Source organism: Syngnathoides biaculeatus, chromosome 15, assembly GCF_019802595.1.
Source record: "Syngnathoides biaculeatus isolate LvHL_M chromosome 15, ASM1980259v1, whole genome shotgun sequence".
Taxonomy (NCBI): Eukaryota; Metazoa; Chordata; class Actinopteri; order Syngnathiformes; family Syngnathidae; genus Syngnathoides; species Syngnathoides biaculeatus.
The window spans coordinates 22,101,086-22,114,356 of record NC_084654.1 but is presented as its reverse complement, the minus strand read 5'-3'; the positions used below and the strand labels follow the sequence as shown (position 1 = coordinate 22,114,356).

Below are 13,271 nucleotides of genomic sequence, written 5' to 3'. Positions count from 1 at the left end.
AATGAGAACAGAGGGGGCTTGGAGAGGGGCTGTGAAGAGGGGATGAAGTCTGCAATTATGTTAAGACCTCACTGAGCGGGCGCAGCGAGTTTAAAGCGCAAAGAAAGAAGGACAGGGACGGTTTTGAAAGTTGGGCCTCTCTCGATTCCGGAGGAATATTAATTGGTGCGAAATGGCGGCAGACGCGGAACGGGAAAAACTGGCCCACGTCATCAGACAGTGGAACAACAACAGACTGGACTTGTTTGAAATAAGCGAACCGGACGCAGTGAGTAACCTGCGGCTACCAAGAGAACTGTACTACCGCACGCTAGCTTTGACACCTTGGGGCTGGTTAACTGAAATCCCCAAGATCGGGCACTCTATTGTGTGTGGAATAGTTCAGATTGTATACGCTGTTGGTGGGTCAAAAAGTGTAAAATTGATGGAACCACCTTATGCATAATAGGGTTTCGCACTTTCGGTAGAAAATTTGGGAGCGCACCGCAAGAGCAAAATGAAGTTGGAAGTGATGGAATTGGAAGTGTTAATGGGAGAAGCAAACAAACATGGGAAATTACTACAGTAGTTACAATTGAGTTTGCAGCCAATTTGTGTCTGTACAATGTTGAGTAAATCAGGTCCCTGATGTTTTAACATAGACTACCTTCTGCAAAATGACAATAGCCTTAAGAAAGTGTGTATTTTTTTCATTTTATTTTTTTTGCTGATAGAATCTGGTGTTCCAAGGCGTGATGCGCTTCTACTTAGAAGATCGCACCGGGGGAAACATTGCAACCAAGTGCCTGCGGTTTTGCAGCGAAGATTCCACTACCGAGGTGGTCGAAACGCTAGCCGAGAAATTCCGTCCGGATATGAAAATGCTGAGCACTTGTTACTCCTTATACGAGATCCACGGCGAGAAGGGTGAGGCACCGCGTTCTGCTCCGATTTTCAAGTGTCACTGCTCGTATCCTGTAACTTGGAGTTTCTTTGTCCGCACCCACGCAACAAGAACGCCAAATGGACCCAGATGAGAGACCTTTGGTGGTCCAGCTAAACTGGAACTCGGATAACCGCGAGGGACGATTCGTGCTCAAGAAAAGCAAGGAGACGACTGAGGTATCATCCGTCGACTGCAAGCTTCAAGAAGACATCCGCAAACGTTTCTGAAATTATAAAAAAAATCCACGTGATCAATACAGGAGAGCTGTCAGATCAAGGAAAAGGCGGGCGTGATCCAAACGTTCAAGAGAACTCTGTCGAGAAAAGACAAGAAGAAAAAAAGCAAAGTCTCTGACAGGCCTGCGGGGGACGAGAACAGGTAAAAAAAAAATAAATAAAAATAACTGCAAATCAATTCACGAGAAGATAACTTACTTCTTGAAACAAACATCTAGTGCAAGTCAAAGGTCACCGAACGGCAACTCAGAAGCACCGGAAGTTATAAAAGGTAAGCAAGCCGTTATCAACACAAGGGTGGCGGCTTCAGGTGTTTGCTTTTTCATTGATTCCACGATTATTAAAACCACACAGACGGACCCCCGCCAGACGTCTTCGATCAGTTTGGTTTACCACTTGGAATTCAGCTCAGCGAGCACAGTGAGTACAACTGCAAGCCAGTGACGACAAGAAACCGAGTGCTAATACTTTTTTACTAGATACTGTTGGCGCGATATAATGTTTGCGACTGGGACAGTAACCTCGGTCCTCGGGGTGTACTCATGTCTTCGTGTGACAGTAACCTCGGTCCTCGGGGTGTACTCATGTCTTCGTGTGACGTTTCAGCTGAGGAAGCCTTCCTGACGGCGGTCATCAATTACGCCAATAGCTCCACGATTCACTTCAAGCTCTCGCCAGCGTACGCCCTCTACGCCGCGGGCCGCTTCGGGCTCCAGCGGCCGCACGCGCCGACCGGCTGCATAAATTTCATCGCGGACAAGATGGTGGCCTTGACAAGCAAGGTCATCCAGGCAAGTCCTGGATTTTTCTGTAGAGTAGGGATGGTTTCTGTAACAGTGATATGACGGTAGCGGTATGAAAAGGTCGGATGAAGTTAGGCACGTAGCCGATGAAAGTCTAGATGCAGATATTTGGACAATCACCAAGACAAAATCATTGACTCTGTGGTTCTGTGGTTAGAGGATCAAGGACCCTGCAAGGACAGTATTTTCTATTCTTCTTCCAGAGGCAGCAGGACATCCCCGGCGCGCTCGCCTTCTGGATGGCCAACACTTCAGAGTTGCTCAACTTCTTCAAACACGACAAGGACCTCAGCGGGCCCACGCGACAGTGTCAGCTGGATCTGTCCCGGCTGGTGCACAAAGCTTACACGTAGGTGGTTCCCTTTAACTCTTTGAACAGACTTAAATGCTACCCATCCATTCAGTTTTTGATTCCATGTTTTTCTATCACCCTAGTCACCTGATTCAGTGTGTCCAGATCGAGCTAAGCAAATACTTGCCCACCTTTCTGATTGATCCTGAGCGACATGGTCCTCTTCCTGCGGGCATAGGTAAAAACGCCCTCTTGTTTTTATTTTTAAAAAATGTATAAAAGGTCAAAGACTTTTTTTTTTTTTTTGTCACACTGTTTGCAATATGTGTTTGGGGTGGAGTCAGGGTGGGTTTCTGGCTCACGCAAATGCAGAGTACGACTTCCGTGACGACCAGAGGCGGAGTTACGGCTTTTCGGCAACGAGTGTCGCCGACTTAGTGACTTTGTCGATATAGTTAGCAACTGTTGCCAACCTTTTGTATCCATTCTTTTTCAAAAACAACAGCAAAACAAATCCAGTAACTTTTTGTGGTGCAACGGAAAACTTCTGGAGACTCTTGAGACTCCCTCCAGATCAGGAGATCTTGAACCGTTTGCATCCAGACTATTTCAACTACAAGCCACCAATGCGGATCCGGGGATGTGCCGCATGCTGTGGACAAATCACCAAAGACAAATTACCACATCGACAACTTAACCAGCAACGATGTTGCACCGACACTGCACAGAATAGTTACGACATACGGAAGAATTTGGGGAAATAGGCAGATAGCTGGGATGGGATCTAGCATTCCCGCAACCCTTGTGAGGATAAGCGGCTCAGATAATGGATAGATTGTTGGCAGATCACCAAATTTTTCTTGGTTATTTAATAAACGATAAATACATCTATTGAAAAGAACTACGTAGCATATGCTATCTTAACGCTAACATATGACAAAGACCATAGGCTAGCAATTAGCATCCATGTGGTGGTGTGTTACCCTTTAACGAGGGATATAAACTGATATAGCAAAACTCATAGGCATAGATTCTTTATTTTCTGCAAATAATGACAAATATTACTGCCGTACTGAGAAGCTAAAAGAGGAGCTGAGTCTCGAGTACAGAGTAAACATTTGTATGTATTAAAAGGTAATCTAATCCAAAATGTCCCCTTTAAAACAGTTAGAAGCTTAGAAGAGATGCCATGTTCACAGGCGTTTGGTTTTTGTGGCGCTATCATTGCAGAGATGGTGATGAAGACCCTGATGAAAACCATGTCGCTGTTACGCCGCTACCAGGTCAACCCGGCCCTCGCCATTCAGCTCTTCTCCCAGCTCTTCCACTTCATCAGCGCCTGGCTCTTCAACCGCCTCGTGAGCCCCGACGCCAGCGCCCCGGCCCTGCGCTCCCACTACTGGGGGGCGGCTGTCCGTCAGAGGCTGAGCGGCATCGAAGCCTGGGCGGAGAGGCAGGGCCTGGAACTGGCTGCCGACTGCCACCTGGGACACGTGGTCCAGGTCGGGTTTTCCCCAAAGCCAACAGGATTAAACACCGTAGCTTGTGTTTTTTTTTAATACTATGGATTAGCTTTCCAGTAAAGCCCTAACGATGTTTACAATAATAATGCTGTATTATTTCCAAATATTATTATTATTTGACTCCCAAGTCACACCTGGTGGTGGTAAGTTAATTCTGTGGCTGCCATTCTGCGCCTACGACTCTCCTGACCACCACATTCATTCATAGCCCATGTGGGTTAAGTCTGAGACGACGACGGCATACGTTCAGGATACGAACATCTGGGTACACTTGCCCCCCCCCCACCCCCCGCCCACGCTAATGGATTAATTGCCTATATTGAGTGTTTAAAAGCATAAATATATCACTATCATCCCAAAACGCATCTACCGTTACCCTTGAAATTAATGATCTGCTTTAAAAAGATCAAATAAAATGCACCAGAGATCCACAAGTAGGCGAGTTTTTTTCCTGGGAATAGCTGAGGATAGGTTAAAGACAGGAAAAAATGAAAATCAATATGGATTGTCACTGTTTTTGTCTTACATTTTTTCCCCCCCCAAACAGGCAACAATGCTCCTGACCATGACCAAATACACCATACAAGATGTGAAAGAGATCCAGAACAGCTGTTTCAAGTTGAATTCACTGCAGCTGCGGACTTTGCTAGCCGGATACTTTTACGCACCCAATGAGCCTCCCATCCCAGCGGTACGTGGTTGTTCCTGTACTCTTGCGGTAACTCACTGATGCGACATGTCAACGGTGCCCCGTCCCGCTCCAGGACTTGATTGACGCCGCGGTAGCGGGCGCAGAGGCCTCGGCGGACAACCTGATTCGGCAGGAAGGCAGAGACATCCAGCTGGAGGAGGACCTCGACCTCCGGCTTCCCTTCCTGCTGCCGGATGGCGGGTATTCCTGTGACAACGTGAAAGGAATCCCTCCTGGATTTCGGGAGTTTCTGGAGCCCGTTTGCCAGAGAGGTAACGACCAGGTAAAAGTTTAAAGTGTACAAAACCAAACCTCCAACCTTGTGTGATGCTTCCTTTGTAGGTCTTTGCTATTTGACCTCCCAGCAGAATCCTAAAGGTGATTGGACCATCTTCTTCACTGAACCAGGAACGCCATACTTGGAACGTATTACAGAATTTGTTACCAAAAGATTTTTTTTTTTTTTTTTAAATGCCACGGCATTACTGTCTTGGTTTATTTTCTCATCAACAGGACAACCAGAGAGAGCCAGAGACTGTTACGGTCACCCTGGAGAAACCTCTCAAAAGTGGCATGGGTGTTAGCATTGTGGCTGCCAAGGTATCCGTGGCAACCCCGACAAACACATGTTCTCACGCCATTGCCATCCCGCCAAATGTCTGATCTGGTTGTGATTATGCCTAAGGGAGCAGGCCAGGACCATCTTGGGATTTACATCAAGTCCATCGTCAAGGGAGGACCAGCCGAAACGGTGAGTGTTGACAAAACCTCATGGGGAGTCCCAAATTGTGATACAGCCCCGCTTTTGACAGAATGGCCTGCTGACTGCGGGGGACCAGCTGCTCAGCGTGGACGGCCAAAGCCTGCTCGGCCTCAGCCAGGAAAGGTAGCGAGCCAGCTGACCCCAAGCCTGCTAAATTTCACAAGACCTTTTTGCACATTTTTATGTTTTGTCTGGTTAGGGCGGCAGCGATCATGCTACAAACCGGCCCTGTTGTGACCTTAAAAGTGGCGAAGTTTGCCGCCAGCTACCACGGCCTCGGCGTTCTGCTGGGCGTTCCCGCCGCCGCTTGGGATGCAGGTAAGGACCAGGAACGACAACCGAATTGCTTTTAATGTCTGATAACCACATTCTACTCCGGAAGAGTGGGATCAGAGCCATGACGACAGAAACCGCAAGGAGACGGTTCTGTACCCCGTCGAGGATGCAGGCCCATCGGAGCAGCCTCAGGGTCCGGAGGGCCGCGGGGGTAAAATGAAAGCGCAGATCGTCCAGAAGACCAGACAATTTTATCGTTCCAACCCCAACGTGGTCGGTGGGTGACGTCCATTCTGATGTTGCGATGATACTCCAAAGCGGGTGTCACACGAAGAGCTGTGGTACTTTTAGTATTTGAGTACTTTTTCCTGCATATTAGGGCAAGATTTCGCCCCGGGGGATGGAGATGATCTCGCCGACCGAGACGTGCGAGGGAACAAGTCAGTTTCCAACCTTTGCACTGATGTATGACCTGACGAAACCTTCCGAATGATTCTGGCACCACAGATGTTTCCATGTCATGCAAGGACGACCATTTTGTCTGTTTTTAGACATTACACCAACAATATCTGACACTTCCAGCCTTGAAAACTCAGGACAAAAACACATCCGCATCCAGTCGATCGCAGCAAATGTTTCAGGTGTCTTTGCGGCCTTTGGGAGGAGAGAGTTCTGTTCGCAAACGGACTTTGATGGTAAATCTTTTACTGCTTTTAAAACAACTGCACACGACCACGATCTATGATTCATATGTTCCCTTCGCCCATCTAGCGTCAAGCTCTGTCACAGGAAAACTTGTGCGTGGACGCAGGAGGCCCCCTACTGGACAAAAGTCAAACTATCTGGCAGGGCTTGGGCCCCAAGCAGAACTGCCACTCGCACCGTCTTATTCGCCCAAGCTTTTCCACGCAAAACATCATCGCTGACAACTGCTGTCCGGCCAAAGGGCAGCAGGGAACTCGCGCCGGAGTCTGGAGGACCCCCTTTTCGCAACAGCCCACGCCGATCCCCTCGATCCAGCCCGTTCGTATAGACATCCCTGTGACCGGGCCCACCATTTCTCGCGCCACTCCTCCCCTTAAAACATTCCAAAATCGTTCCTGTGTGACGGCGCTGAGGTCCGGTGAAACCCTGAAAGTAAACGGACACTCGAATGAAAGGAGACCGAAACCTCCCACCAGCTACGCATGTCCAATCTCCGCTGATAACCAGCTCCCGCGGCCCTCGCGGCTACCCAAGCAACATGCGGCTAAACCTCAAGTGAGCATCACTCCGACTAAGCAGGTTTCCTTCCAAGAACTGCCGACCCAACAGGGGAAAAGTGCCGGTCCAGTAGAGCCCAAAGACCCCCGGGAACCAAATAAGAAGCTGGACCTGAACGAGTTGGAGCTCCTGGAGCGGGAGGTGAGGGCGCTCCAGGCCAAGGCCGACCGCAGCGCCCAGGAGACCCAGCGGCTCGCCAATCTGAGCCTGGAGTGGCAGTTTCAGAAAAGGCTGCGAGAGATCCAGAGACGGGGGGAGGACGAGGACCAGGACGACGAGGACTTGGACATGATGGTGACAATAAAAGAGCTGGAGAGAAGAGCTCAGGTGAGTCGGGGAAAAAAAAAAAAAAATCTTTATTTAACCAGGTAAAAGACCAGTTGAAGTTCAAGTACATATAGACCACGTACAATCCAAAATTTCTTGTACATCAACTTTGTTCACTACCTCAGATATGAAAAGTGTCAAATGTATAAAATATTTGTTCTCTCTCGTAGAAAAAGAGAAGCCCAGCGGAGAACCCAAATGACGATCTGAAAGAGCAGACCAAAAGTCTTGGCACCACCCTAAAGGTCGGGAAAACAGGTACCGCGTTTTAGCAAATCGGTTCAGTTGATGAAGTGATTCAAATACTTTAATTGGTTTTCACTCAGGATTTTATTGTCATTTCAATTTTTTTTTTTTTTGCGCAGATGACGTATTAAGCGGACGGCTGCAAGACAACGCGGTGCTTCAAGAGTAAGTCATCGTTATTCTTTTGCTTCTAGCGGTGACGACTCGTACGGCGAACCGCGACAGTCTTGTATTTGCAACCAAACCCTGAAAACTCGAGGTTGTGTTTCCTGTTCCCCTTGTAATGAAAGTCGAGTGTTCAGTCGAAAAAAAAAAAAAAAAAAAAAAAACGAAACCAAAAACTGCTCATCTGCAGGTGCTGGGAGGACAAAACGCCGAAGACCTCAGCCCCGGAGAAGCTACCATTCAAGGAGCGGCGGCGTTTGTTTTCGCTGGCATCCAGTGGATAATTCAAGGCTGAAGCGTTCACAAACTTTTTTTTTTTGTTTTTAATTAAAAAAAAAAAAAAAAAAAAAGATCAATATCTCAATACAGAGCTTAGGGTTGGACCCAACGGTTGAGGTTTAGGGTTCGACCCTAAGCCTGAAACATGTAATACGCCAGATCTTAGCATCCTTCAACGTCGCTTTCTTTTTGGCTCGATCCTATCTATCTCATTTATGTACTCAAATAAAGTATTAAATATTGCACGTCAGTGTTCATTCCTGATAGTGTTCACTTATTGCACAGATTATGATTATTTTTTGGAACCTACCCTCAACCGAAGCAATAAAAGTGTTGCTTTGGCGCCATCTTATGGCACTTTGGTGGCAAGAAACTTTGGTGAAATATTAATACAACAAGCTTCATTTCGACTCGTTTTTGTCACGGGCCACATTATAGATGTGGTTTCCTTCAGAGGGCCGCTATGACTGAAAAAATATTCATATTTATACAGATAAAATGTATGAACCGGTTTTGAATCAGAAATCAAGAGTAATTGGGTTTTTCAACCATTGTTGATGTCTGCTAACACAAAAATACTTCCAAATATCATCATTTACGATATGACAATTTGGTGAAAAAAAAATCATGGAAGTAGACAAGAATGATTTGCCTTCACAGGCCGCATAAAATCGTGCGGCAGGCCAGATCTGGCCCCTGGGGCCGTAAGTTTGACACCTGTGATTTAGACCAAAAGTCCCGAGGCAACTTTTGTCAGGGCCCACATCGTGGTTACGGTTTCCCTTGGAGGGCCGCTATGACTGTGAAAACATAAAAATCTTTAATCCCCAATTCATATTTATACACATAAAAATTATGAACCAGTTTTGAATCAGAAATCAAGGGTAACGGGGTTTTTCCAACCATTGTTGATGTCTGGTAACACAAAAATACTTGCAATATCATCGTTTACGATATGACAATATGAAATTTTGGCACAGATTTGAACAAGAATCACGGAAGTTGACGCGTATGGTTTGCCTTCGCAGGCCGCATAAAATCATGTGGCGGGCCAGCTCTGGGCCCCCGGGCCTTGAGTTTGACACCTGTGGGCCATTATGACTGTGAAACCATCAAAGTGTTCCATTGCCTCATCATATTATTACATAATTACATACAACAAATTCAGATTCTGAACAAATTAATTGCTACCTCCTTTTTCGACTCAAAGTCAAAGATAATAATTGTTCTATTGCTCAAATTATTGTAAAAATGTGATTGGTTAAACCCCCCCTCCCCAAAATGGTTTCGAAAATCCAATCCAATTATTGTTTAAATATGAAAGTTAAAAATTTGGGTAGCGATTGTAGCAAGAAACGTGAAAGTTGATGCCCATGATTTGCTTGAGGGGGCCACCTAAATCACGTGGCGGCCCAGAACTGACCCCCGGGCCTTCAGTTTGCCAACAGTGATTTAGACCAAATGGTGGCACCTGTAGGCAATTATAAATATAGATATTTTTCTAAAAAGTGGTGGACAGGTGTACTTCCCTCGGTCTATTTAACGCGCTGATAAAACTGCACGACTGCCTTTTCTTGGTCGCGGGTTTCGATGGAGCCCGGGCGCAGTCGGCGGATCTCGTTGATGGCGTCGATTCCGGACATTTTCCTCGTCTCGACCAGGTAGCAGGCCAGCATGGTGCCGGTTCTCCCGTGGCCGTGCATGCAGTGGACCGCCACGCCCTGCACGGGGGGGGCCAAACAGCAATACGGCTGTATGAACGAGTTGCAGTTTATGAAATGAAATGTTCATAAAAACTGAAGTAGCCGAGGTAACGAGCGTGATCGGTTTGGTGCGTATTTTTACACGTTTGTAGTGTTGCGCACATCGCAGTACAGTACTACAAGTACGGTTCTGTCATAAGTGGTACCTCGACAGAAAACTGTTCCACTTGAAAACCCATTTTCAATCAGGATTAGGGTTGTTCTGTCATGATGTCATGTTACAAAAACTGATCAAGGCTTACCGATCGAAACGGAACCAGAAAGATTGTTAAACTGGACCGCGTGGAGTCCTCGTGAAGGCTCGTACCTCTCCTTTGGTGTTGGCCTCCTCCACGATGGCCAGGAACTTATCGATCTGCGGCGGCGAGGGCGGCGTGAAGTCGGCGATCTTGATGTGATGCAGCCGCAATTTAGGGCACGTGTCGTAATGGGGCGGCTTGCGCTCGCACAGGCACACAAGGTGTTGGACGCCGTGGTCCAGCAGGTACTGGTACTCCGCCGTCATCCTGGGAAGGGCCAGTCCGGCCACTTTCCCCGGGACCACCCAGGAGAAATTGTTCGGAGGACTGGATGCCATTCTGAGGAGAACCCGAGGAAAAATTGTGGGTCCAACCTCATCTGTCAGTTTATGCATTACTACCACAAAACAGGAAGGGGCTCAGTGCGGATCCCTAATGCAGTATTTATGTTTTTGGAACCTACCCTCAACCAAAGCAATAAAAGTGTTGCTTTGGCGCCATCTTATGGCACCTTGGGGGCAACAAACCTTGGTGAAATATTAATATACAAGCTTATAAAAAAAGTTTATCCATTACTATCGCAAACAGGAAGGGGCTCAGCGCGGATCCCTGATGCAGTATTTATGTTTTTGGAACCTACCCTCAACCAAAGCAATAAAAGTGTTGCTTTGGCGCCATCTTATGGCACCTTGGAGGCAACAAACCTTGGTGAAATATTAATATACAAGCTTATAAAAAAAGTTTATCCATTACTATCGCAAACAGGAAGGGGCTCAGCGCGGATCCCTGATGCAGTATTTATGTTTTTGGAACCTACCCTCAACCAAAGCAATAAAAGTGTTGCTTTGGCGCCATCTTATGGCACCTTGGAGGCAACAAACCTTGGTGAAATATTAATATACAAGCTTATAAAAAAAAGTTTATCCATTACTATCGCAAACAGGAAGGGGCTCAGCGCGGATCCCTGATGCAGTATTTATGTTTTTGGAACCTACCCTCAACCAAAGCAATAAAAGTGTTGCTTTGGCGCCATCTTATGGCACCTTGGAGGCAACAAACCTTGGTGAAATATTAATATACAAGCTTATAAAAAAAAGTTTATCCATTACTATCGCAAACAGGAAGGGGCTCAGCGCGGATCCCTGATGCAGTATTTATTTTTTTGGAACCTACCCTCAACCAAACCAATAAAAGTGTTGCTTTGGCGCCATCTTATGGCACCTTGGGGGCAAGAAACCGTAGTGAAAATATTAATATACAAGCTTATTAAAAAAAGTTTATCCATTAGTACTGCAAACAGAAAGGGGCTCAGCGCGGATCCCTGATGCAGTATTCATTTTTTTTAAACCTTCCCTCTGTGAGGAGAACCCAAGAAAATTGTGGCTCTAACCTCATCTGTCAGTTTATCCATTACTACCGCAAAACAGGAAGGGGATCAGCTCGGATCCCTGATGCAGTCCCACCTCCACCTTAAATCATCTATGTTTTTTTTAAATATTCTTATTCTTTTATTTAAAATCTTTGTCTTTGACTGAATGATCTGCACCTTATTTTTTCGTTGCACTTTTTTTTTTACAACAAATAAATCGGAATCAAGATGAGCTCCTATTAGGAAAAACGGCTACATTTTCAACAACTTCACTTTCAAGAAATATTTTCCTAGTTTTTTTTTTTCAAATTCCGAAATTAACGCTGTTGTCGTGGAAACAACCAGCCAAATAATCCCCATTTTATTTGTTTGTTTGCTCTTTATTTGTTAAAATTGCTCTTAATACGGACGCCACAACACCGGAAAAGTACGAGACTTGCCTTGCTAGTTGTACTTTAATCCAACATTCAAGCAAAATGACGCCGAATTAAGTTTGTTTTCACTAATGGCCAGCACATACCAAGGAAACAAAGAAAACAAAAGCGCCACATTTCCACAAAAGTCGCGAGGGGAAACAACTAAATATAGGTGAATAAATAATAATAATAATCATATGGAAGAAAATCACAACGAATGCTACAAGCTAACCGGACGGCTAACAGCAAATAAATGTCACACAACAGAGCCGACAGGCAGATTCTAAAATTGAGGTCATGAAATCACTCACTTTTCAGTCATGAAAGGACAGAAGCGTCCTCAACGAACAACTGCCAGAAAAAAAAATGCGAATTTCAGGGTCGTTGTCAGCCGACCGTCGAACAACCGCACGGCTGTAAAAATCAAGAGTGAAGCACAGCATGGTGGGTAGTTGTCCACCATAAAAGCAGATGGACACCGATATATGGTGACGGTGGCTGTGTACAGGCTATAAATTAAAATGGCCGATGGGTGTCGTATGTGTCAGGATGGCCGAGCGGTCTAAGGCGCTGCGTTCAGGTCGCAGTCTCCCCTGGAGGCGTGGGTTCGAATCCCACTTCTGACAGCCCTTTTTGCTTTTTCATTTTCTTTTATTGTCTTATATATATTATATATATATATCGAAGATTATCCCTAACATTTGTGTTTAATCATGACCTAAACCGCTGTAACAGGCACATTTCAAACAATAAGTGCACTTAAATACTGCAGAAGAAAATTCTATTGTGATTATGTGACATTGTAATTAGATGTAACATTATGCAGTTTTCACTTAGTTAATACTAATAATGGGTTGTATATAATTCCATACTTTAAGTAGTTTTAGATACACTATAGTTATTTTTTAAATTTCTAATACATTAGCCATGAATATTTTACCTGAAGTTGAGTTTTAGATACCACAACATGGATAAACAGTCTGTCATTTATTCACGTCTTATTTTAATAAAGGCTGTCAAAATACGAATTCAAAGTCTGTCGGTTTGAATATTCAACAATATAACATTAAAATCACATTTACATCGCTAACGAAAGGAGGACGGCGACCTTCCCAACATGGCCGCCACGCAGAGACGTCGGTGGCCGGAAACCCCAATAGAAAACGTCGCGTGAGGTCACGTGACGTTGGTGCAGCTTGTGAAATCATGTGACTTTTTTTGTGTCCCTTGATTGGCGAGGAAACAGCGCCGATGCGGAAATCGAAATCGCAGTTCGGGAAATAATCGATAATTCAGCAATAATTGATTTTAAAAAAAGTAGCGGGCGCATTTGGATAATTTCAAAGGAGTAAAATTATCGTTGTTTTCTTTGTTCCATCTTGTGAAATCATGTGACTTTGTTGTGTCGTTTGATTGGTGAGGAAACAGCACTAATGCGGAAATCTAAATCGTAGTTCAAGAAATAATCGATAACTAAGTGATAATTGATTTTTAAAAAAAGTAGCGGGCGCATTTGGATAATTACAAAGGAGTAAAATTACCGTTGTTTTCTTTGTTGTATCTTGTGAAATCATGTGACTTTGTTGTGTCGTTTGATTGGTGAGGAAACAGCGCTGATAAGGAAATCAAAATCGCAGTTCACGAAATAATTAATAATTAAGCAATAGATGGAAAAATAAAAAGCAGCGGGCGAGG

The 13,271-nt window shown here is 45.3% G+C and overlaps 2 protein-coding genes and 1 non-coding gene across 3 annotated transcripts; 2 read left to right on the top strand and 1 right to left on the bottom strand.

Moving 5' to 3' along the window:
• Positions 1-172: 172 nt before the first annotated feature.
• LOC133513517 (afadin) lies at positions 173-7,794 on the top strand. Its single transcript, XM_061844380.1, has 22 exons — positions 173-268; positions 714-906; positions 995-1,101; positions 1,185-1,303; positions 1,545-1,581; positions 1,641-1,952; positions 2,168-2,313; positions 2,400-2,494; positions 3,487-3,758; positions 4,327-4,470; positions 4,544-4,742; positions 4,813-4,898; positions 4,990-5,070; positions 5,156-5,221; positions 5,283-5,356; positions 5,433-5,551; positions 5,616-5,786; positions 5,889-5,974; positions 6,061-6,204; positions 6,281-7,099; positions 7,270-7,364; positions 7,632-7,794. Exons 1-22 carry the CDS (start codon positions 173-175, stop codon positions 7,792-7,794), a joined length of 3,624 nt encoding a protein of 1,207 aa, XP_061700364.1.
• dusp23b (dual specificity phosphatase 23b) lies at positions 7,113-12,061 on the bottom strand. The gene is made up of 3 exons (XM_061843492.1): positions 11,888-12,061; positions 9,860-10,130; positions 7,113-9,510 (listed from the first exon to the last, which is right to left on the bottom strand). Exons 1-3 carry the CDS (start codon positions 11,896-11,898, stop codon positions 9,325-9,327), a joined length of 468 nt encoding a protein of 155 aa, XP_061699476.1. The 5' UTR covers positions 11,899-12,061; the 3' UTR covers positions 7,113-9,324.
• Positions 12,062-12,119: 58 nt separating this feature from the next.
• On the top strand, positions 12,120-12,202 carry trnal-cag (transfer RNA leucine (anticodon CAG)). The gene has a single exon. It is a non-coding gene; the product is annotated as a tRNA-Leu (tRNA).
• The last annotated feature ends 1,069 nt before the right edge of the window (positions 12,203-13,271 follow it).